Source organism: Capra hircus, chromosome 2, assembly GCF_001704415.2.
Source record: "Capra hircus breed San Clemente chromosome 2, ASM170441v1, whole genome shotgun sequence".
Classification (NCBI taxonomy): Eukaryota; Metazoa; Chordata; class Mammalia; order Artiodactyla; family Bovidae; genus Capra; species Capra hircus.
Window position 1 is genome coordinate 5,838,946 of NC_030809.1, and position 24,498 is coordinate 5,863,443.

General features: G+C 53.7%; 1 protein-coding gene across 3 annotated transcripts in view; it reads left to right on the forward strand.

Annotated features, from left to right (window-relative positions):
- EPHB2 (EPH receptor B2) overlaps positions 4,782 to 24,498 on the forward strand; it is a 216,251-nt gene continuing 196,534 nt past the window's right edge. For 2 of the 3 annotated variants that reach the window (XM_018055479.1, XM_018055470.1), the window contains exon 1: positions 4,782 to 4,918. In XM_018055479.1, the coding sequence (XP_017910968.1) occupies positions 4,858 to 4,918 (61 nt within the window). In that variant the 5' untranslated portion in view covers positions 4,782 to 4,857. The remainder of the gene's footprint in view (positions 4,919 to 24,498) is intronic. The other variant, XM_018055464.1, reaches the window with a different exon arrangement.

Consider the following 24,498-nt stretch of genomic DNA (forward strand, 5'->3'; position numbering starts at 1 on the left):
ACTTAGTACCAAAAAAATGTAAAATAGTTCATTAATTACATGTTGAAATGATAATATTTTTGATATATTGGGTTAAATAAATATATTAAAATTCATTTCACCTGTTTTTTAATTTTTTTAATGTGGCTGATGGAAAATTTTTAAATTGCATAATGGTCTTGTATTGTATTCTACTGGACAGTGCTGGTCCCTGAGCTTCATAAGCATAGATCTGTAACGTCCATTTCAGGCCCAGAGAGGGGAAGGATCTTGTCTGAGGTCACACAGCAAACTAGTGCAAGAACCGGAACTTGAGGCGAGTCGACTCCAGTCTCTCCCGGGCCTGGCAATGGCTGCAGGTGAAGTCTGAATCGTAGCCGGCCACGCGCACTCATCAGTCCTGCATTTGAGCAGGGAAGGGGCATGGGATTGGAGCTGGAGACCTAGAAACACTGAGAGATGACCTCTAAGGTCTCTCCAGGCTGCCCCTCAGCATAGCACTTTCCTTCCAGAAGCCCTGCCTGAAGGCGTTTCCAGTTGGAAGGACTCAGGGAACGCAGTGGCATCCCTGGGCATGGCTGAGATGAGCACACAGGTCCTGCTGCCCCACTAAAGCCACAATGTCAAGGGAGTCAGGGCTGAAGGTGGCCTCAAACAAACCCCCTTGGCCAGTGCCCTCATTTTCATTGGTGCCAAGTGGGGTCCCGGGGAGGTAGAGTGCCCTGCCCAAGCTCACGCAGAGAGTTAGGGGAGGGCTGGGACACACCCTGGAGTCTCAGTCTAGGGTATAGGGGCTGGGAACACTCTAGACCAGGAGGATGGTGGCATGGATTGGCACCCGGGCTGCCCCCAGGCCCTGCTGAACCAGGCTCATACTTCTTTCTCGGTGCATTCTCTACATATAATCCTTGATGGCTCCCCACTGCGCTTAAAATGCAATTACATTCGTCCCCCACCACGTCATCCCCTCCACACGCCCATTGCTTGCTGTGCTTCAGCTGCTGTTCCGAGAAGGCACCTTGTATATTCCCACCCCAGAGCCTTTGCATTTGCAGACCCTTCCACCTGGAACACTTCCTCCGCACTTTTGCAGGCAGGACTCCCATCATCCAGCTTTCAGACAGGCCTTGTTGATCCCCCTGGTTAGCACAGTCCCCTCCTCTCGGCCACTCACTGTCCCATCACCTTTGGTACTGTCTTCCTAGCATTCATCATAATTATCTTGTCCATACACAGGTCTTACACAGCAGAATGTAGGTTCTAGAAGACCAGGGTCTTGTCGGGCAGATCCACAGTTGGGTACCCTGCCTCCCCAGTAACTGGCATGTAGGAAGGGCCCAATGAATGTTTATTAATCGAATTTGATTGAAAGTGACATGCACAGATCAGGTCACTGAAGCCTAGTTCTAGCTGCACCCCAAATTTGCCATATGTCCTTGGACAAGTACTTTTTTCGCCCTCTCTGAGCCCCGGATTCCCCTTCTGAGATATGGAGTTCCCACTGCTGCCAGCCTGGCTGGCAGGATGGGCTGGTTGAATTAGCATCAGTCGAGTTGATGGGTGTGAATGCTGCTTTGTAAACTGTTAAAGCGTGATTGCAAATGCGAGTAGCTGTTGTCATTAGACAAATGAGGCTTAAAGCCGCCTCTTCCTCTGCTGAGGAGGGGACTGGGTCAGAGGTTCTCTGGGGCCTCCTGCCCTGAATGCATGTTGTTCAGAGTCCAGGCACTGCCTGCAGGCAGCTCCCAATCTGAAGGGGTGCTAGAGACAAAATGCAGATCAGAAACAAACAAGCTGAGACACCAGTACTCAGCTGGCTGCGAGGGGCTGACCATCTTTCAGGAAACAGATAACAAGTGCAAACAGTCTTGGGGTGGGGGGTGAGGCCAAGGTCAATTAAAGCTCTTGGTGGGGGGCACAGGGCGGGGCAAATCCAAGCCATTAGGGTGGAGAGGGCAACCAGGTGGAGTGCACAGCTGGGACAAAGGCACGGCTGAAGGCAGTTGCCACAGAGAGCAGTGGTGAGAGGCCTGGCTAGACTGCAAAACCCAGCCACCCTATGAGCTCCCAAACAGGGAGTAAGACAATGTGTAGGTAGAAGATGAGAGAGAAAGGGGCTTTATTTTATTATTATCGCTATTTTTCTTTTTAGTCAGTTAAAGGCCCTGGACTGGTATCTATTTAATTATACAGGGTTGAGGGAGTCACTTCCATCTTTCAGACTCAGTTTTCTCTTCTGCAAAAAGGGGAGGTGGGAAGTTGACAGATGACCCCCTGAATTCTTCGTGTCCATGAAAGGCGCAAGGGGGAATCAGTGTTGGGGTTAGAAGGGCCTGGGGTTGCATGAAAACCCTGACTTGCTGTGTGACCTTGATCAAATCATCTGGTCTCCAATTTCATCACCTGAAAAGGTGGGCACCTACCTCATCGTGTTGAAAGATGAAAGTAAACACTATAAAGCAAAGCTTAGCCCAGGGCCGGGGGTACTCATCATATGCTCAGTTGTGTCCAATTCTGGTACCAGGTTCTTAATAAATACCACTGCTGTTTTTATTTGGCATCAGAGAAGGAGGTACCACTGGGGTGGGAAGATGGGGCAAGGGTCCCAGGGGCTAGAAACAGGCCGGAAGTGCTGAATCCCCCTTAGCACATAGCTTTCGTTGTTGTTCAGTCACTAAGTCTGTGTCCGACTCTTTGCGACCCCACAGACTGCAGCGCACCAGGCTTCCCTGTCCTTCACTATCTCCCAGAGTATGCTCAAATTCATGTCCATTGAGTTGGTGATGCTATCTAACCAGCACATAGTAGGTGCTCACAAAATATTTCTTGATTTGGGGAAGAGATAGGGCTTCCCAGGTGGCGCTAGTGGTAAAGAACTCACCTGCCGATGCAGGGGACTTAAGAGAGACGTGCTTCATCCCTGGGTCTGGGCATGGCAACCCGTTCTAGTATTCTTGCCTAGAGAATCCCGCGAACAGAGGAACCTGGCAGGCTACGGTCCATAGGGTCGCAAAGAGTCGGAAAGACTGAAGCCACTTAGCACAAGGCACCTGGATGCTGACCCTGGCGAGGAGAGCAGCTTGGAGCCTCTTGCCCAGGAGAGGGAGTCTTGCCCCAGGATGGGCCCAGCTCAGGCTCTCTCAAACCTTGGGTCCCCTGCAAAGCTGAGAAGCAGGAACTAAAAATAAAAGCCAGCCACACCCCAGTGGATTTTGACCCTGGCCAAGGAGTCTGAAGCCTCCAGGGAGCAACCCCCCACCTCATTTCCTCTCTCTGCTCCCTTCGGCTCTGTCTCCTTCCCAGGCAGTCTCCACAAGCCCTTCTGGCCTCCTTCCTCCTGGGGAACTTTCAGGATGAGGCCCATTTCAGTTGGACCCTGGAAGCCTCTGAAGATGACCCCACTTTTCCAAACCGTCAGTGGGGTCTCCGAGTCTCTGGTGTCCTTTTCTTGGTATGAACTGTAGGGTGCATCTGAAGGGAGGGGATCGCTGGGACATTCTGATAGTGCGTGGGACAAAGGGTTTGGAGAGGTCTGGGTGCCTTCGGTTGAACTGAAACCCTGTGACCCTCCGCAGGGCCCTTACACCCACTCCACGGCGCAGGAAGCTCCTGGTGAAGTCTGGTTTGTCATCAGTGTGGCGCCCAAAGGCCAGAGGCCCTGACTGGGTGATTCCTGCCACCCCCCTGCAGCTCACCGACCATCCGGCCTCAGCAAAGCCCTTAATGATGATGGTGATGAAGGCTGTCAGAGCAGGGATGGAACCAGGGGTTGTGCCCTCCCTGAAGGGACAAGCCACAGCACAAAACCACGGTGGCACGCGCAGGTCCCTCCCACGGAGGGGTGGGGTGGTCTGCCCAGATGCCCGCCCTCTGCACCACCCCTGAACTGCCCTGGGAACGAGATGAACAGAGAGGGAGAAATTCAGTGTATACAGACAGAAGGGTGTCCAGGGAGGGGCTCGCGGGCTTGTTCAGAACCAGACAGGAAGAGTAGGCCTGGGGTCTGCCTGCCAGCGCCCGGCCCACCCGTGCCAGAGTGACCCCCACACCCCACCCACCCCAGGGCCCAGCCTCAGCGCCAAGGCCCGCTCTCCCAGGCGGAGGCCCCAGCCCAGCCCCAGCGCCTGGGAAAGCCGCCTGTTTTGTTCCCATCTCCACACATCCCCCCCACCTCTTTTTTTTTTTTTTTTTTTTTTCTCATTCATTGCAGTTCGGTCCCTTTCCGAGCTGCAGGGACCCGGGTTGCAGGGCTGAGGCGAGGGGGTGGCCCTCCCGGCCCTGACAGGTAGGGCCCGCCCCGCTTTGGGCAGCCCCTTCCCTCGCCCTCTCCCCCCACCCCTCCCCGGGTCCCCTCTCCCTGCCCCTGTCAGCCGCGCCAGACGCTCTCCGGCTTTGCAGCATTCAATAAAAATTCAGAAACATTTGGGCTGAAATCGCTGCTTTATCTGGAGGAGCCACAGCGCCGGGAGAGACCACTGCTGCGCGGGGGGAGCCCGGGCTCTCGGTGGCCGGGGCACAGGGCGTCTCTGCGCTCCGGCGCGCGCGCGGCCCCCGGGGGGCCCCCGCGGACGCCAGGGGCTGGGGGCTCCGGGGGCGCGCGCGGGCCGGCGGGGCTGCCGGGGCGCGCGCGGGGGCCCGCGGCCGGGCTGGGCTCCCCCGCGCTCGCGGCTCAGGTGGGCCGCGCCCAGCGCTGGCGGAGCCCGGGTCCCCGTTCTGCCCGGGCTGGATGGCTCATTCTGCTGGCTGCGCGGTGGCGGCGGCTGTGTGTGCGCCGCGCCTCGCCGCTCCCCCCCGGCCCCCCGAGCCCGGGGCGCGCGCTCCCGCCCGGGCCGCCAGGGCCCCGCGGCGCTGCGGCCCGAGGCCCCGGGAAGCGCAGCCATGGCCCTGCGGAGGCTGGGGGCCGCGCTGCTGCTGTTGCCGCTGCTCGCCGCCGTGGAAGGTGAGCGGGCGGGCGGGCGGCCGGGCGATGGGGGCGGGGAGCGGCCGGGCACTGGCGGCCGCCGGCGCCCACCTCCGCCCCGCGGCCCCGCAAAGTTTGCCCCGGGGCTCGCGCCGGGCGCAGGTGGCCGCGGGGAGGTGTGTCCGGCCGCGCCGGGAGGCGCGGGCCCCGCGGGCGCCCGGGAGCGGCGGGCGCTGATTGACTGTGCCAGGAGGAGGCGAAGGGACCATCTTGCCGAGGCTTTGTAGCCAGCCCGGCGAGCGCCGCCCAGGGCCGGGGGGCTGCCCACGCGCGCTCGCCGCCCCCGGCCCGGGCACCCCTCTGCGCGTCGGCCTGGCCTTGCTCGGCACCGGGTGGAGGGGCGCCGGCCGGGGGGTGGGGAGGCCCGGAGCGCAGTCGGGGCTGGAAAGTTTGGCAGGGAGCGGAGGGAGGCAGGCACCGCGAGTGGTCCGGGGTGGGGGTTCCCGGTCCGCGCCCCCAGGATGGGGTCGGAGCCCCGAAGAGGGGGGACTGGCAGAGTGGAAGTGAGCGCGCCAGCACCCCGCGCCGGTGCCTGCCCATCGCCCGCGGCGTACAATGGGGTCCCCTCCCCTGGAGGACTGCGCGGGGGATGGGTCCGTGGGCATCTCTGGGCCGCGCGGGGTCTCCGGGCACCCCTGCCGGCCACCGCCCCGCTGGCGGCAGAGCTCAGCGTGGCTGCTGGAGCCCCGGGAACTCTCCAGCTGCCGCCAGGGCCGGACCAGATGCTCTTGCCATGTGTTGGCCTTGGCCAGGGTCGCTGGGCCCTCTCCCCCATGGCCTCGTGTGTCGGTCCCACCCGACCCCCAAGGAAACAGGGCGGCTGCCCAGCCTCCCGAGCCAGCTTGCTCTGGAGGGAAAGTTAGTGGGGTCTGGGTGTGTCCCCCAGAAATGGCCGAGCCTGTGGGGCAAGAAATGAACGTGAATAATGGTTCTCATGTGTACTGCACTTTACAGTTTTCAACCCGCTTTACAGTTTATGAAGTACTTTGCACTGTATGCAAAGTACTGTGGTTTACAACGTGCGGCACAGTTGACAAGGTACTTGAAGCTTTACGAAGTGCTTTCCCACCAGCAATTTTGTTGGATTCCCCAAAATAAGCCTTCCAGGGAATCCAGATGGGTTAGAGTCTTAACTTCCTTTTACTAGAAAGGGAAACCAAGGCTCAGAAAAGCCAGTGCTTCACGCCTTGGCCCTTGGGTGATAAAAATAGAATGGGGGTCTGGAGTCTGGGAAGCTTGTGCTCTGTTCCTTTTGCTGGGTCTTCTCGTCCCTAAACAGGCTAACCTCTCCAGGATTCTGCCACCTTAGGCCCGAGGGGTACCCTCATCTTGGGCCATTTGGGGGTGATGCGAAGCCCCTTTCCCTCTTGCAGCTCAAAAAAACCGGAAAAACCAAACCCAAAAATAACCCGATGGAACCAGGCGTGGAGCCTGAAGACTCTGGGAAAGGACGGACGGGGGACCCCACGCGATAACTTTAGTTTCTCTCTCAGTAATGAGTGCTCTAGTGACCGCAATTCAGGGGGTGGAGGGGGTGTCCCTGGATGGCAGCCATAGTTTCTGGCACGGAAGCAGCTGTCCCCAGGCTCCTGGAGGGTTTGACGGCTGCCTGAGGTTTCCCGGCGTGGGGCTCCTGGGGCACCAGGGTGCCACGAGCCCTGGGTGTGCAGGGCAGCCCTGAGACCTGGCTGCTGGCGGGAGCTCCCTGGAATAGGGCTGAGGTACCACTTATTAGCTCTGGCTTTGGGGAAATGACTCATGCGTTGGCCCGCTATACGTTGGGATGTTTACAGTATTATGGGGAGCTTGGCATAAATATTGCTCTTTGGGTTGTAGTCAGCGGTGCTGGAGGGGAAGAAAATTGGCCCCTCTTGCGTTGGAAAAGGCCCTGGGTGTGTTTTTAATTACCGGGGTGTGGGGGGGTGGTAGATGGAAGGGCCACGTCTGTCCAGGCCTGGCCCTGGCAGGGGGCGGTCAGAATCTGGTGGGCTCTTGCCAGAGCGGACCCTGGGCCCTGGACACAGGGCTGATCAGCTGCTGATATCCCAGGAGGGCGTGGCGGCATGGGCTGCCACTTGGGGGCAGACTGGGAGGCAGGCTGCAGTGGGCATCCCGAACCTTGCTTCAGGCTCTTCCTTTGCTCCCTGGATACTCTGGAGTCTAGTCCATTAGGCGTTAAGAAGGAGCTGGCCTAACAGAGGAGGAGATGGTGTGAGGTGGAGGTCAGAGGCCTGGCTTCTCACTTACTCGGGGACCCCCAGGCCAGCTCCCTGCCCTACAGGGAGCTCAGTTTCCCTGAGTTCAGAATGTTTGACCTAGCCTCCTAGGATTCTCACACACCCTCCTTGCCTTTCCTGAGCCTCAGTGTTCTCATCTGCCAAGTGAGGGTAATCACGCTGGTCCAGCCTGTCTCACAGGCATGTCTGTGAGATTCAGACCAGATAATGGATGGGAAGAAGCCACCTTGAAGATCTGCGTGGCCTCTGGGGGATGGAAGATGGGCAGTGCCGCTCATGACACAGCCCCGAAGAGACGGGAGTCTCCCGGGAGCAGGACAGTCTGTGGACGCAGACCTGAAGCCTGGGGTGATGAGGGGCAGCGCTCGGTTCTCCTGGTACCCAGGGATGTGCAGCCGCCACTCCTGGCCCATCCCCCTCTTCCTACCCCGTAGTAACCGTGCTGTCCTGAGCGTTCAGGTCTAGAAAATTCCCAGCCTTTAAGAGAGGAGACAGGATGTGTGTAGTTTTTGGGGGTGGGGAGGGCGGCTAGGTTGGGCTTCCCAGGTGGTGCTAGTGGTAAAGAACCCGCCTGCCAATTCAGGAGACGTAAGAGATGCGGGTTCAACCCCTGGGTGGGGGAAGATCCCCCGGAGAAGCAAATGGCAACCCACTCCAGTATTCTTGCCCGGAGAATCCCACAGACAGAGGAGCCTGGCAGGCTATGGTTCTTAGGGTTGCAAAGAGTCAAACACGACCGAAGCGACTTAGCACGTAGCATGGGGGCTAGGTTAGGATGGCAAGCTTGGTATCTCCCCAAACCATGAGACCCCCCGAAGGAAACCTAAGTCTGGAGCATCTGGATGTTTTGAGAGGATGGTAGTGCCCCCAGGGTTGTGTCCAACAGGAGAAGAGGCCAGTGGTGGACCAGCTGCTAGTGAAAGTCGCTCAGTCGTGTCTGACTCTTTGCGACCCCACAGGCAATACAGTCCATGGAATTCTCCAGGCCAGAATACTGGAGTGAGTAGCCCTTCCCTTCTCCAGGGAATCTTCCCAACCTAGGGATCGAACCCAGGTCTCCCACATTGCAGGGAGATTCTTTACCAGCTGAGCCACCAGGGAGGCCCAGACCAGCCACTAGGTGGAAGCCAAAAGTTGAAGTCTAGAGAAAACCCATTTCCTCTGTACATTTGATCTTTTTTTTCTTTAAGATTTTTTGATATAGACCACTTGTCAAGTCTTTATTGAATTGGTTACAGTATTGCCTCCACTGTACATTTTGATTTTCCGGCCATAAGGCACACGGGATCTTAGCTCTGCTACCAGGGATCGAACTGGCACCACTTGCATTGGAAGGCAAAGTCTTAACCACTAGACTGCCAGGGAAGTCCCCGTACGTTCGTGCTTTTGGTTTCCAAATATTTATGGAGCGTGTTTAACTGGAGTGGTGCTGGGCCCTGGGGCGGGCGGGGAGCCGGGACAAACTGACAGGGAAGCCGTTGGCGAAGTACGATGTGATAAGTGTGTCCCGGGTCCTGCCAGGAGGCAGTCGTGCGCTGCCTGGGGGAGCAGCAGCCATGTAGGGTGGAAGCCAGTTACTTTGTCATTTATAGCTTTATTCTTTGCCTCATTTTCTTACTTCCCGTTCTCCCTGCCTTGAAACTTTCTCAGCCACCTGCCGTATTAATGAACTGTGTTCCCAAAAAGCTAAAGAGGTTGACTTTGGAACCTAGAGGAAGCAAAGTCTTAGCCTGGAAGAAGGAACAGCGTGTGTAAAGACCTAGAGACACGATGATTGGTGTGTGATACTTGGGTGTATCTGAAGGAGATGGGTGTTAACGGCAGCAAAGGGGGATTAGGCTGAGAAGTTTGGGCTTGATGCTTAGGGCCCTGGGGAGCCACTGAAGGTTCTTGAGCCACGGGGGACCTGGCCAGATTTGTTTTTGGAAAGATCACAGGCTTGTGGGAATGTTCAGATGGGCTAGAACCTGTCCTGCACAGTAAAGAAAAGGCCACCTTGTCTGTTCTTGGCTAGGCTGTGAGCTCCCCAAGGGAGCTCAGTTTTGTGTCCACGGTGGTAATAAAAAGAAAGTGAAGTTGCTCAGTCATGTCCGACTCTTTGCGACCCCATGGGCTGTAGCCCACCAGGCTCCTCTGTCCATGGAATTTTCCAGGCAAGAATACTGGAGTGGGTTGCCATTTCCTTCTCCAGGGGATCTTCCCAACCCCAGGGATCGAACCCGGGGCTCCCGCATTGCGGGCAGATGCTTTACCCTCTGAGCCACCAGGGAAGCCCAGGAGTAGTGAAAAGAGCTCCATTCAAATGCTGCCTCCCAGAGGCCTTCCCTGATTACCTCATCTAACACAGGCTCAGTGCAGGCGTGTTCATCCCTCCTGTTTTGTTGTGCTTCAGAATACCCGCTGCCATCCGAAGTGGTATCAGAGACTTGTTCCTTTCCTTATTTAGTGTCCATCTTGCCCACTAGACTGTAAACTCCAAGAGACGAGAGGGCTTTTCTAAATTTATTTTTTTTAATTTAAAAATTTTATTATTATTATTATTTGGCTACACTAGACGGCCTATGGGATCTTCGTCTCCCCCACCCGGTATCAAACCCAGGGCCCCTGACGTGCAAGCGTGAAGCCCTAATCGCTGGTCTGCCAGGGCAGTCCTGAGGTTTTTATCTTCCCTGTGCCCTGAATTGAACCCAGTCAGCCGGTGCCCTGACCTGAAAGGAGCTGAGGGCCGCTGAATGAATGAATGAGTGCGGAGTGAGCAAGTGAATGAATGCATCATATTGTGCTATGCAGTAAGTGTCGGGAGAATGATACAGAGACGAAGGAGGGAGTCCCAGGGCTGGGGAGATGAAGGAAATCTTCCCAGAGGGAGAAGCAGAGGGCAGATGTGAGCAGAGATACAGAATGCAGGAAGATGTTTGGGGATAATAAAGAGATCAGTTCAGCCAGAGCTGAGGATTCAAACGGACCAGCGGCAGCTCTGTGCCAGGCAAGTCCGCTCCTTACAGGGGTCGAGGGAGACTGCCTGCCCCTTCCCCCCATACACGTCTTGTGTCTCCCACCCCCTGCCCAGCCCTCTGCTGGGCCCACCTCTGGGGCATTACCTATCTGAGATCCAGCGACCTTCAGTGGAATTAATTTAGAATTGGTTTTCCTTTTATGTTTATTTCTCCTGCTTCTCATTTTTAAAGGAGGCTGCTTTCATGTACTCGTCTTAGCCAGGAAATCAGAGCTTAGATTTAAAGCCCGAATGCTGTAGAATTCAAAAGCAAGTTGACTTATTCATTTATTCCTCCATCCATCCATATGTTTTAAAAGAGTCGCCAGGCACTCCCTTCATGTCAGGTGCTGGGTGGGGAGAAAGGATTCCAACTTCAGTGGGAAACAAGGGCGGCCAACTTCCGGGACCCTGTGGGGCAGAGAAAAGGCACGGCCTTTCTGGACAATCAGACCTGGGTTCAAATCCCCCAGCCCTGCACACTGTGTGTGCCCTGGGCAAGGAGCTGGACTCCCATTTCCTCAGAGGTTCCTGGGGACACCCACACAAAGTGTCAGGCACACGACGGGGGAGGAGGAGGGGAAGGGATAGCTAGGGAGTTTGGGATGGACATGTACCCGCTGCTTTGTTTAAAATGGATAACCGACAAGGACCTACTGTATAGCGCGGGGAGCTCTGTTCGATGTTACGTCACAGCCTGGATGGGAGGGGAGTTTGAGGGAGAGTGGATGCATGTTTATGTATGGCTGAGTCCCTTTGCTGTCCACCTGAAACTATCACAACATTATTCATCGGCTATACCCCAATATAAAAATAGAGTCAATAAAAAAAGAAGTGTCAGGTACTTATCTGTGTAGAGGCTGTTCTCAGCCCCTCCAAAGTCCTCGTCCTTGGAGTGAGTGCCTGTGATCGGTGATGGCTATGTCCTAATTCACTGCCCCTTTCTGGCATTCAGATTTTTCAGTCCACAAACCAAACTTCAGTGTCTCCCCCAACCCGGCACACAGACTCCCAACTGCTCCCGCCTTGGGATGGTGACCCCCCCCAAGTGTGAGCAGGCCCAGAGCCCCATCTCTGCCTCTCTCTTCAGGGCTCTGTCAGGGGAAAATACTTGCTTCTTACCATGGCAGAGAATTGGAAGAGGGGTTCTCAACTGGGATCCACAGGCCTTAGTTATGGGACCCTGGGATCACCCTGAAATTATTAGAATGTTGGCCGTGACCGTAGATTTTCCTAGGAAGCGGGGTCTTAGCTTTCAGAAGATTCTCAAAACAGTTGTGAAAACACAAGCCCATACCCAGGCTCCCACTGAGGGGGTTTGAATCCTTGGTTGGTCCTGAGACCCCACTGCCAGCTCCCTCTGCCCTGCCATGGTCCCAGACCCTCCCAAGGGGCGGGGATTGTCCTTCCTAATGCCTTTGGCTGCCTCCACTTCATCAAGATTTTGCATCAACCCCAAAGCCAGGGTAGGGGCAGGTTGTCTGGGCAGCTTTGCCAGGGACTCCTCAAGGTCCAGGGTCGCAGCTGGTCAACTTGGCCTGCCCAGAGCTTACCTATGAGCTTACGGTGGAGGTCGGACCCCTGCAGGCAGAGAGACCCATAAAGGAAGGGGCTGATGATAGAACGGGCTGGTGACAGGAGGCCTGGGCTGGACAAGGGAGAGGGTACCCTGCTCCCTCTAAGGGTGGAGGGGTGAGACCAGGAGGGCCTCCTGGCAGTGGTGGACCCGGCCTGCACCTCTGACCAAAGCCCCATCCCATCCTGTGGCCTGGCCTGCTTGACTGACTTTGCTGGAGATTTGATACATCCAGCTGGAGCCCAGGGATCAGTAATTTTTAACTCACTTCCCAGGTCTTTCCATTGGGCAGGCGGAGACTACTAGGAAAGAGAAAGAGAAACCTCAGCAGGAAACTGGAAAAGGCCAAAACGAAGTGAAGTCAGTCTGAGTTAGCGCCCACCAGCCCAGGCTGCCGGCCTGCTGGTGAACGGAAGGAGGCTTGGCGGGGGGAGGGCAGGGCAGGGCAGGGCAGAATGTTTGCACACCTCTCAGGAACGGGGTGGGCCCTTGATCTGACAGCACCTGGAAGCTTCCTGATTGGGATCAACTGTCTGATAAGGCTGCCTTGGAAGCATTTTAGGGTTTTAGGGCCTTTTAAAGCAGGTGCCTTCCGGAGGGTGGAGAGGAGACACCTGTCTCCCAGGTGCCGCTGTATCACCTGGGGCAGGGGGCTTGCTTAGACCACCTTAGCCTGGGCTGTGCTCGGTGAGCTTCCTGGAGCTCTCTGGAGCCCTGCTGCAGCCCCCTCGGGATAAGGCTATCCTCAGGGAAGAGACCTTGTCTGCTCCGTGGCCTTGAGCAAGCGCTGTGCTGTCTGAGCCTCAGTTTGCTGATCCATAAACTGGGGATACTGCCTGTCGGAGGCTCATGGTGAGGGATAAAGGAGGTCCCGTATACAGCGGCCAGCAGAGCAGCCTGGTCTGCAGTCCTGCCGGTGTTTATCCGTTGTCAGGACTATGAACCGTCAGCACCCTTGTTCCCCGCCGGAGTACTTGCTCCTGTCTTTGAAATCCCAGAGCCCTTTAGCCAAGCCCTGACCACTCTCTGTCTTGTTCCATAAACAGCAGAGCCTAGGGGTTACAAGGATGTCTGGAGTCAGGCTGTCCCTTACTGTGTGTCCTCTGGTCGGTTATTTAACCTCTCTGAGCCCTGGTTCCCTCACTTCTTTTTTTTTTTAAGGGCACTTGCTATTTAGTAAATAAATGCCTACCAAGCTCCATGTGTTTCACATACAGATATATCATTCAGTCCTCATGACTGCCCTGTAAGGTAGATCTTTTTGTCCCCATTTCACTAGAGCTTAGGTGATCCGCCCAAGCCCCCTCCCTTCTTAAGTAGTGAAGGATTTGATGTTGGGACTTCTGGAGTCCACTTGTCCCCTCTAAGCTCTCAGAGAATATGCGTTTTCTTTTTCTTTTTTTTGGTATAAATTTATTTATCTTAATTGGAGGCTAATTACTTTATAATATTGTATTGGTTTTGCCATACATCGACATGAATCCACCACAGGTGTACATGCGTTCCCCATCCTGAACCCCCTTCCCACCTCCCTCCCCATCCCATCCCTCTGCACCGACCCCGAGCATCCTGTATCATGCATCGAACCTGGACTGGCAATTTGTTTCACATATGATAATATACATGTTTCAATGCCATTCTTCCAAATCATCCCACCCTAGCCCTCTCCCACAGAGTCCAAAAGACTGTTCTGTACATCTGTGTCTCTTTTGCTGTCTCGCATACAGGGTTATTGTTACCATCTTTCTAAATTCCATATATAAATTCCATATATATGTGTTAGGATACTGTATTGGTGGTTTTTCTTTCTGGCTTACTTCACGCTGTATAATAGGCTCCAGTTTCATCCACCTCATTAGAACTGATTCAAATGTATTCTTTTTAATGGCTGAGTAATACTCCGTTGTGTATATGTACCACAGCTTTCTTGTCCATTCGTCTGCTGATGGACATCTAGGTTGCTTCCATGTCCTGGCTATTAGTTCTTGAGGTGGCCATGATGAATGAATGGGTCAGTCCATGAAGGATGAATTTGTGTCTGTAACTGAATGTGTATCGTACATGTGATGAGTGCACAGTAAATATTAACTGTGGCTGTTATTTCTCAAAACCAGTGGGAAACTGCATTCAGAGCAGGGGGATGTGGGTGCCGTTTTACTCAAGAACTCTGTCTGCAGCTCTCCCCCATCCCTGTCCACCTCACCCCAGGAAAAAGCCAAAGATACCGAGTTAAGTTCTATCTGACTCTTGCTGAGTAGTTGAGAGGTCCCTCCAGCCTGCCTCTTTGCTTCCCATGGAGGTCTTCCGCAAGAGCCCATCCCCCCTCCAAGTCAGCCTCCCTTAACCCCAGGAAAGGGACAGGATCTTCTATCGCTGCGACTTCATTCCTGACCCTTGGCCTCCCAGCCACCAACTTCCGTGAAAATATTAGTTGCTCAGTCGTGTCCAGCTCTTTGCAACTCATGAACTGTAGCCCGCCAGTCTCCTCTGTCATTGGAATTCTCCAGGCCAAGAATACTGGCATGGGTTGCCATTCCCTTCTCCAGGGGATCTTCCCAACCCAGGGATTGAACCTGGTCATTGCAAGAATCTGCATTGCAGGCAGATTCTTTACCACCTGAACTACCAGGGAATTCACACCAACTTCCATACATGATGATAAAAACAGCCAGATGCTCTGCTTAAAGACATTGTACTGGGTTGGCCAAAAAGTTTGTTTGGGTTTTCCATTAAACGAACTTTTTGGCCAACCCCATATATGTCATCTTACGCAACTACCTCAACAGCTGCCCTGGTGGTTTTATTATTGTGCCAATTTTATAGATGTGGAAACTGAAACTCAGAAAGCAACTAGCCCAAGGACACATAACTAGGGAGCAGGAGGCAGGGATTCGAACCCAGGTCTGGAGGACTTTGAAGCTCCTGCTCTGCACCACCACCTTCCAGCAGCCTCTGAAATGTACCTCTCAGCTCAGAGAAAAGGCTCGGCTCTGACGAGGGTCTCCAAGGCAGCCATCCAGCCTCTGACTCCATCAACATCCTGAGATAATGCAAGTGGGAGGGTTCTGGAACTCACAAACCTGCCATAAAAAAGCAATCGCTGTCATAATGGTCAGAATAATGTTGTTCTAACTTAGACAAATCGGGTGTTAACTCATTACATTGTGAGGGGTGCCTCCGCAGAGAACAGAGGCTGTGGAACAGTCACAGGGCCATTTGTAGCTTGTGTTTCTAAACCCATTAGCTCATCGGGTTTTCACAGCAACCCAATAAGTGGGAGGGAACCATGGGGCCCATTTTAGAGATGAGGAAACTGAGACCTGGGGGAATAAGGCGACTTTCTGGAGGGCAGTGGCCAGACCATGCCTGAAGCCCAAGGCGGTTCTCAACGGCTCAGAGATCCTCGATTCAATTTGAATTCCTAGCCAACATTTAAAAATCAGGAGAGTTTACAGAGAAATCCTGTTTCTGGCTTTGTGAGAAGTCAGACAATCTGGCTTCTCTAGGCCCACATTCCCACATGGCCACAGTTGGCTGGAGCCGAATAGTGACTGCCTCTTCAGACGAGCACGTGAGCGTGGGCTGGGGCGGCGGCGGGTGGCGGGGAGCTCTCCATCAGCTTACGTCACACATTTGTGTTACTTGCCTGGGTCCTCCAGGGTTCAAGTTTGCCTCCTAGATCTGCCCCGCCTCTCCTGTTAGTGGTGGTGGTGTTGTTTAGCCTCTAGTCTCTCTTGCGATCTGGAGTAAATTGCTTCTCCTCCCCAGGCTTCAGCTACCTCTTCTCTCAAATGAGGGGGTAGGACTCAGTGGTTTTGGAGGCTCCTTCCAGCTCTGGGATTGCATGCCCGGTGCCAGGCTCCAGGCAAGGAGGGGAGAGCTACACAGAGGCCAGGGCTCTGCCCCTGGGACGTGTATCAGTTATCCATTGCCGCCTGATAAGCCACCCCAAAACATGCTGTGTCAGTACGACAGTGGTGTATTACTCCTCCTGACTCAGCGGCGTGGCCGGGTGCAGCTGGGCACTTACTCTGCTCCCTGTGGCGTGAGCTTGGGTCGCTCTTGAGCTTGCACTCAGCCGGGCTGTGCTGGGAGGTCTGACGTGGCCTCTCCTACACCTCTGAGGCCCCGGTAGGGAGGGTGGGAAGGCGCCCCCCGCCCGCTCTTCAAGATCGCTCACCCGTCACTAGTCTAGACCGAGCTTTCCACAGCGGCTAGCTCCCAAGAGGGTGAAGAGGAAACCGGAAGACTCCTTGAGGCCTGGACTGTGATGTCACAAAACATCACCCCTGCAGTCGGAGCAAGTCACAGAGCCATCTCAGATGCATCCCAGGCCTCCTCATCCAGTTCAGAGACTGGGAGGAAATACGCTGGGCTCGATTTTCTGTTCAGTCTTTCAAAGGAAGCACCGTGTGCTGCGAACGGTTCAACACGCAGCATTCGCCTGTGTGTTGCCCGTGGTCCTCAGCGTGTCATTGGAGGTGATGCTCGGCCCCCAAACACCCCCCTCACCGTGTGCACACACCTCGTATTCTGGGCCAGCCTGTGGTCCAAACGTAGCTTTAGCAACCCCCTCCCTCCCTCTTTTTTTTTGGCTACACTGGTCTTTGTTGCGGAGAGTGGACTTTTCTCTAGTTGTGGTGTCCAGGCTCCCCAGTTACGGTGCTTGCACCCTCTAGTTGTGATGCACGCGTCCTCTAGTTGTGACGTGCAGGCTCTCTAGTTAACGGCGTGCAGGTTCTCTACTTGTGATGTGCAGTCTCTCTACTTGCGATGTGCAGACTTAGTTGCCCGGTGGCACGAGGGATCTTAATTCCCTGAGCAGTGATCGAACCTGCGTCCTCTGCATTTGAAGGCAGATCCTTAACCACCGGACCACCGGGGAAGTCCCTCAGCCCTTTAATGGGAGGCGGCTTTCTGTTTAGTGACAGCAGGTATAGGCGGTGACTACACTGAGGGACAGTCCACCCCAGGGAGTTTCTAGTCCCGCACAGGGTGTGGGTAACAGGGAGCCAGAAACCTCATGCCCTGCCTGCTCTCTGTCCTATCCCACCGCTGCACTGACTTCCCTTGCTGTCTGCCTCCCCCGAGAGGACAGGGACCCTGCACTTCACCATGTCCCCTGCCCAGCATGAGGCCTGGCTCCTCATATGCACTGAATAGATGTTTGTGCCATAAAGTGAAAGTGAAAGTCGCTCAGTTGTGTTCAGCTCTTTGCAACTCCATGGAATTCTCCAGGCCTGCTGCTGCTAAGCTGCTAAGTCACTTCAGTCCTGTCTGACTCTGTGCGACCCCATAGACGGCACCCCACCAGGCTCCCCCATCCCTGGGATTCTCTAGGCAAGAACACTGGAGTGGGTACTGAATACTAGAGTGGGGAGCCTTTCCCTTCTCCAGGGGAGTTTTCCCAACCCAGAGGTCGAACCCAGGTCTCCCGCATTGCAGGCGGATTCTTTACCAGCTGGGCCACAAGGGGAGCTGGGGTGGCCCAAGTCATAGCTATTCAGAATCAGGCAGGAGGAGGAGGCCCTGGGCTGGTAGGAATGAATTTGGAGGATGGGGCTAAGGTACCCTTGTGGCCTGGGGCAGGTCGCTTCCCCCCTCTGGGCCTCAGTTTTCTCATCGGTAAATAGGGGATCATGATTTGACCACCTCAGAAGGCCACGTCAAGGAGCAGCTGTGTTCTTCATTCAGCTATAAAGGAGCATGTAGACGAAGATCCTAGAAGCTGTGCAGTCCAAAGAAAAAAGAAATCCTTTGACACAATGCTGTGAGTCAACTATACCTAAATAAAATTTTATAAAGTAAAAAAACAAACAAAAAGCACCTGTAATGGGGTGACCTGTCTGTCACCCCCGCCCTGGCTGGGGGCCACCATAGGAGCAGAGAAGTGCTGGGGGAAACCAAAACGTCTGAGGCATTGGTTGGCCAGTTGCTGTCAGACCTAAGCTGGGACCACAGGGTGGCACAGGGCTTGCAGAGATATGTGCACGCGGTGAAGCGTTGAAGACCGTAAGCAACACCTTAGCGAGTTTTATTGTCAAAAGGTTAAGCAGGAAATGGGGTTGCTGACTGAATAGGAATCAAGCCTACACAGATAATACAGACACAGTCCTTCTGCTATACCTTAGTCTCTCTTCTATTTTTAGAAAAAACTAAAAATGTGTTTGGGTGCGTCTCTTGTTTGCACAAGGGAAGCCGAATTATTTTTGGGGGCTCTAGATTTGTTACTCAACGCCTAAGTCTTATTCTTTTAATAAGTGAGTTAATCCTGCTCATGTTTATTGATGTAATGGATGTGCTGGGTCTCAACTCCGTTGTGATATTTGGGGGTTGGCCAGATGAGCTTTTTGGCCGACCCAGTATGATGATGCGCACTTTATTGGCTGTGCTGCTTCTTTTTCCACACGATGTGCATTCTGGGCTCTGGTTTATGTGGATACGCTTGGTATTTAGGGAGGTTCGTGGTCTTGTTCCAGTGGTCCTCTTTGTACTTATGCCTTCTTCCACAGAGTCTGATCTGCTGTTATAGCATCCAGTATATTGTTTCTAGAATTCCCGTTTATGTCTTTTTTATATAGCCCTTGTCTCTACTGATTCAGTAGAGACAGATTCAGTCTTTTCCTTCTTGAACTTATTAAACAGAGGTACAGTAAAATAAATTAACAACCAGCCAAATCCTAAGAGTCCCAGCCGGAGACCCTAGACTCTAGAGTTGGCCGGGTTGTGAATGGATATTTGACAGACTGCAGTGTACCCAGGAGGGTGCATGTCTTGTCTAAAGAAAGCAAGTGGGACTTCCCTGGTGGTCCAGTGGTTTGGATTCCACACTGCCACTGTAGGGGACACCGGTTCAATCCCTGGTCAGGGAACTAAGATCCTGCATGCCACGTGGCACAGCCAAAAATGTAATAATAATAACATAAAGAAGGCAGGTGCTACCCACTGTTGACCATCTTGCTGTGCGGGGATTGGGGCTCAGTTTTGCCAGAACTTCTGGTTTGCAAAGTTCTGACATTTATAGAAAAACTTGTTAAATGTTTGCTCAACTCTACGATACAGTCCTGGCCAATCTAAGTCATATTTGTTGGCTGAATTTGGCTCAGGAGCTGGCAGTTTCAAGCTCTAGTTGAGGTGTTTTGGACAGAGAAATAGCAAGGGCATTGTTACCTCCATTTTACTGATGGAGAAGTTGAGGTTCAGAGAGCTGTAGTGACTTACCCAAGGCTACAGAGCTGGTAGCCACAGGCTTCCCAGGTGGCGCAGTGGTAAAGAATTGGCCTGCCAATGCAGCAGGTGCAAGAGACCCAGTTTCGGTCCCTGGTTCGGGAAGATCCCCTGGAGGAAGAAATGGCAACCCGCTCCAGTATTCTTGCCGGGAGAATCCCATGGACAGAGGAGCCTGGCGGGCTACAATCCCAAGGGGTCACAAAGAGTCAGATATGACTCAGCACGCATGCACGCATGCACACACACGCAGCTGGTGAGCAGTGACATTGTCAGAAGTGCTTCTTCATCTTAAACTGGAGAGTCTTCCTGGAACTTCCCTCCATGGCTTCTGTTTCCTGCCTTCCAGAACAATCCAGGAGCAGATGCTCCTTCTGGCAGGCATCTACGCTATTTAAAGGCAGAGAACATGTCTTCCTTCCAGTTCCTTCTTTGCGGGCAGAGTTGGTGCAGTGGGAGGTGTGTGTTCTTGGAGTAGAACCTCTGGCTCTGAAACTTACAAACAGCCTGACCTCAGCCCTTTTAGAAAAATTTCATTATTTTTGGCCATGCTGGGTCTTTGTTGTAGCGTGGGGGCTCCCTCTAGCTGCACTGCGCAGACTTCCGTTTGCGGTGGCTTCTCTCGCGGTGGATCGCGGACTCTAGGCAGGCGGGCTTCCTTAGTTGCAGCCCACAGGCTGCGTGGGCTTTGTTGCCCCATGGCAGGTGGACTCTGAGTTCCCGGAACAGGGATTGAACCCACGTCCCCTCCAGTGGCAGGCGGATTCTTAACCACTGGACCTCCAGGCAAATCCCAGGCCTTGGCCCCTTTTAACTTACTTACCTCTTTGTGCCTCAGTTTCTTCCGTGGTAAACTGGAGTTAGGAAAGTTTCATAAAAGGCGACTTCCACGACGCTTGTCGAGGAACAGCCAGGCGGAGAAGTGGCGAGGCAGGCAGGCATTCTGGGCAAACAGCAGGACAGCATCTGCAGAGATCCGAAGGGGAGGCCCCGGAGCGCGTGGTGTCTTTGGGAGCTGGAAAGAGGCCTGTGCGGCTGAGAATCGGGCACGCCAAGCACCAGGGCGGGGTGCAAGCTGCCTGGGCCCAGCAGGCAGAGAGCGTGGGGTCAACACTCCCATTATGGCGACGACATATGTCCACAGCACCAACTTGTCACTTGGCCTGAGTCCATGGGAAGCCGGAAGGACAAAAAGCATCTGAACGTGTAAGTGGGGAGAAAGCGGCTTAGTGCACAGTGGGATGCGTCCCGCCTGAATGGGGGCTTCTCCGCCTCTCGCGGGGAGGCAGAGCCTGGGAACAGCCCCGGCCAGAGCCTGCGGGGCCTTTCTGGAACCCACGAAAGGCCATGTGGCCCAGGGAGTCTGTTCGAGTCAGGGCCCCAGGGCGGGATGTCCTCGCGAGCCTGTCCCCGTCAGTGTCAGCTGTCACTCCCCACGGCTTCAAATGGCAGCTCCTGCCGCTCTCAGGAGAACAGTCGGCGCGCTCCCTAGATACCAAGGAGGCCCTGATGCTGGGTGTTCCTGGGCCGCCCCGAAGCTCAGCCCCACGCCAGCAAAGCGCAGGGCTCCTTTCTGAATGGCCTCTGCTGGAGTTGAATGGGTCTGATGAGGCCCGCCCCTTTTGGCCTGGGTCCAGGGACACAGGCGAGGCAGGAGGTGCTGGGGCGAGATCCTGGACTCGAGATAGTCAGGCTGTCCACGTCCTGGCCCCTCCGCTCACTAGCTGTGTCACCTTGGGTAGCTCATTTCCCGCTCAGCCTTGGCTTCTTATCTGGGAAATGAGGATAATACCACCTACTGCATCATGGTGTTTCAGAAATTAAAAGGAAAAAAACAGGTGTATTTGAAAAGCAGGTGTTTACCCAACCTCTCAGCCTCAGTTTCTCAGCAGTTCAATGATTGATAATAATAGCAGTCATTAAAACAGCGTTCAGTCGTGTCTGACTCTTTGCAGCCCCATGGGCTATAGCCCACCAGGCTCCTCTGTCCTTGAAATTTTCCAAGCAAGAATACTGGAGTGGGTTGCCTTTTCCTACTCCAGGGGATCGTCCTGACCCAGGGATGGAACCCACGTCTCCTGCATTGGCAGGTGAATTCTTTACCACTGAGCCACCAGGGAAGCCCGGCCTTTACCTAGATTCAGCAGTTGTGAACATTTTGCCCTATTTGTGCCCCTTTTTGTATGAGAGTACCTGTATGTGTGTATTTTTTTTTTTTTCTGAACCATTTGAACATAAATTGCTGATATGGGCAAAGAACTAATGTTGACTGAGAATTGATACATATAGGTCTAAGGCCGACGTTCTTAACCACCATTTTAGATCACTTTGCCTGGCACACAGTAGGGCTTGAAAATTGGTAGCAGTTGGAAGGAATAGCTTGTATCACCTACAGCTGACCAGGGAATCCCCCTGCATGACCTCATTCAGTCCTCGCTGTGGCCTAGGAGGAAACAATTAGTGGTGTCTTCATTCTCCAAAGAAGGAAGAGGGGCTTCCTTTGTGGTCCAGTGGCTGAGGCTCTGCACTCCCAATGCAGGGGGCCCAGGCTCAGTCCCTGGTCAGGGAGCTAGATCCCACAGCTAAGAGCTTGCATGCTGCAACTAAAGATCCTGCATGGGGCAAAAAAGATGCCACGGCAAACATCAGAGATCCCGCATGCTGCAGCAAAGACCCAGCCCAGCCAGCTAGCTGAATAAATGAGACTCAAAACTAAGTAACTTAGAGCAAAATGTGAGGTTGGGATTTACACCTGTGTCTGCTTGACAGCAAATCCCGTCACACAAAACTTTAGGGACCCACTTTCCTCCCCATCAGGTCAACCCTTATTGTAGCCGCCAGGGTGGCACGGGCAACTCTGCTCCCAGCAGTAGATGAACACGGGCCTTTCTCTGTGGGAATCAAGAGGGCCTTATTAGAGAGGCATGTGGACTTGGAAAAACTGGGGACTGGCCCAGGGTCCACAGTTAACTAGGTAGTTATGAGGACTCAGGCCTTGGGATTTCTAGAAGCCAACATATTTGGTGACCCCTTGCCTGGGTACCCTTTTCACCTTCTTTCTCTGGCTGCTTATTAAGACCAAGCTCGAGTGTCTCCTGTTTGAAGCCTGCTTTGGCCTCTCTGACCCCTCCCCCATCTACGTGTAGAGGTGAACTGTCCTTGGTGACCACTGTGTTCTCAGTGGCACCTTGTTGCGTGCCTCTTCTATACTGCCTTGGTTAGACTGTCCTGGGCACTGTGTCAGCACGTCTGGTTTACCCCCAACCATCCTGGCAGATCCTCAGTCATACTGGTTGAATAGAGTACAATTTGAGAGGTAAATAGCTGAGCAGTTGGATAGGAGCTTGAGTGATTGATGGCTGGTTGGATAGAGGATGAGTGCATGGGTAATTGCATGGGTTGGATGGTTGGGTCAGTAATGGGCACGTTGATAGATGGATCAAGAGAGAGAGAGAGAGCGAAGGATGGTTTTATGGCGACTGAGTGGATTGGAGGGGTGGAGGGATGGGTGGATGGGTGGAGGGGCTGGGATGGATGGACGGATGGATAATGGCAAAATTGGTGCCCATTTTAGATGGTTGGATAAATGAATGGAAGAATGAACAAACCTGAAAACCCAGAGTGCATTTCTCCCCCTCACATTCTCTTTGGCATCTAGATTGTGATATTTCCTTATTCTCCACTTTCGGGACTTAAAAAAAGAGCTGGCAAACTGCAGACTCCCCAGGTTTGGAGGAACCTTCTGAGCCATTGACTGTGGATTTGCCAACGTTTCTGCACTGGGGAGTTCCAAAGAAGTTGGCCCCCAAAGTGAATTTCTGTAAAATAAATCCTATTTTCCCATTGACTTGGCTCACACTTTTGGAGCTATGTTCCTGCTGTCAGGGGCTGGTGCTCTTAGAGGCTGGTGACAGGTGGGGAAAGAGTTGGAACTCCCAGGGGCATCAGCTGCCCTGAGCTTCCACTCGCTCAACCTTGAGAGCAGCCTGATGCTGGCCAGGAGCACAGGAGCTTGGAGCCAGGGGAACAGATTTGGCATCTGTTCCCAGAAACCTCAGCTGCCAGTGGGCTGCTGTGCTGCTAGGCTTCTGGGAGAGCACGCTCAGTCTCCTCCAGGCTTATCTGTTCCATTCATCTGTCCATACGTCCTTGCTTCTCTCCCACAGTCCTAACTTCTTTCCTTCTCCCCATCCGTCCGCCCTTTCATTCTGTCTGTTCATTCAGTAGTCATTTAAGAAAGCCTCCAGGATGCTGGGACATAGAGAGGAATTAATCAGAACTGACATTCTCAGGCACTTCCTGGTGGTCCAGTGGTTGGGGGCCCACTTTGCGGTGTGGAAGTCGTGGGTTTAGTCCTTGGTCGAGGAGCTGAGATCCTGTATGCCCCAATGAAAGATCTCACACAACGCAGCTAAGACTCGATACAATAAATAAAAATGTTTAAAGAAAAAAAAGAACTGACATTCTCATGTCAGGGAGGGACATCCCAACAGAGGGACTGGTGACCTCTCCTTCCTCTTCCTTCTTTTCCATCTCTTTTTTCCCTTCGCCTTCTCTTCTCTTTCTCCTCTTTCTCTTCCGTCATCAGCATCAGGAGAAGGAAATGGCAGCCCGCTCCAGTGTTCTTCCCTGGAGAATCCCAGGGATGGGGGAGCCTGGTGGGCTGCCGTCTATGGAGTCGCACAGAGTCGGACACAACTGAAGCGACTTAGCAGCAGCAGCATCATAGCAACTGCTCACCGCTGAGTCCCTGTTGAGTACTAGGTACTATACTGGCTGCTCTTCTGACACATTCTTATTTATTCCCCTCAACAACCCTGGATCATAGTTATTAACACTGATTTTGCTGATAAAAAGGCAGGTTCAGAGATGTTCAGTGATGTGATATATAGGTGTGAGATGGGATATTGTTTACTGCAAAGGGGAAATGTCTTCCAGCCTGGGTTGGTGGAAGGCATGTTTAGCCCAGTAGGATTTTTGACACACAGTGAATGGAACGGAGAACATTCTTAGCAGAGGGGACAGCTTGAGCAAAGGCCGAGAGCCTAGAGCAGGGCAGGTTTGTGGAAACCACATGCTAAGTGCATGCTAAGTCGCTTCGGTCGTGTCCAACTCCTTGCAACACTGTGGACTGTCGCCCGCCAGGCTTCCTCTGTCCTTGGAGATTCTCCAGGCAAGAATACTGGAGTGGGTTGCCATGCCCTCCTCCAGGAGATCTTCCCAATCCAGGGATCAAACTCTAGTCTCTTATGTCTCCTGCATTGACTGACAGGTGGTTTTTTTTTTTTTTTTTTTTACCACTAGTGCCACCTGGGAAGCCCTGTAAAACCACAGTGAATGAAAATGTATAAAAGAAAGAAAAGGAAGATGAAGCTCTGGGAGAAGGTTTGAGCCAGGGAAGCAGGGCCTTGAGTGACAAGCTGTGGTGTTTGAACTTGATACCGGAGGCAATAGGAAGCCATGGAAAGAAATCAAAAGCAGGGACGGGTCCAGGGGCTGTGGAGGCTGATGTCGGAGGACGACC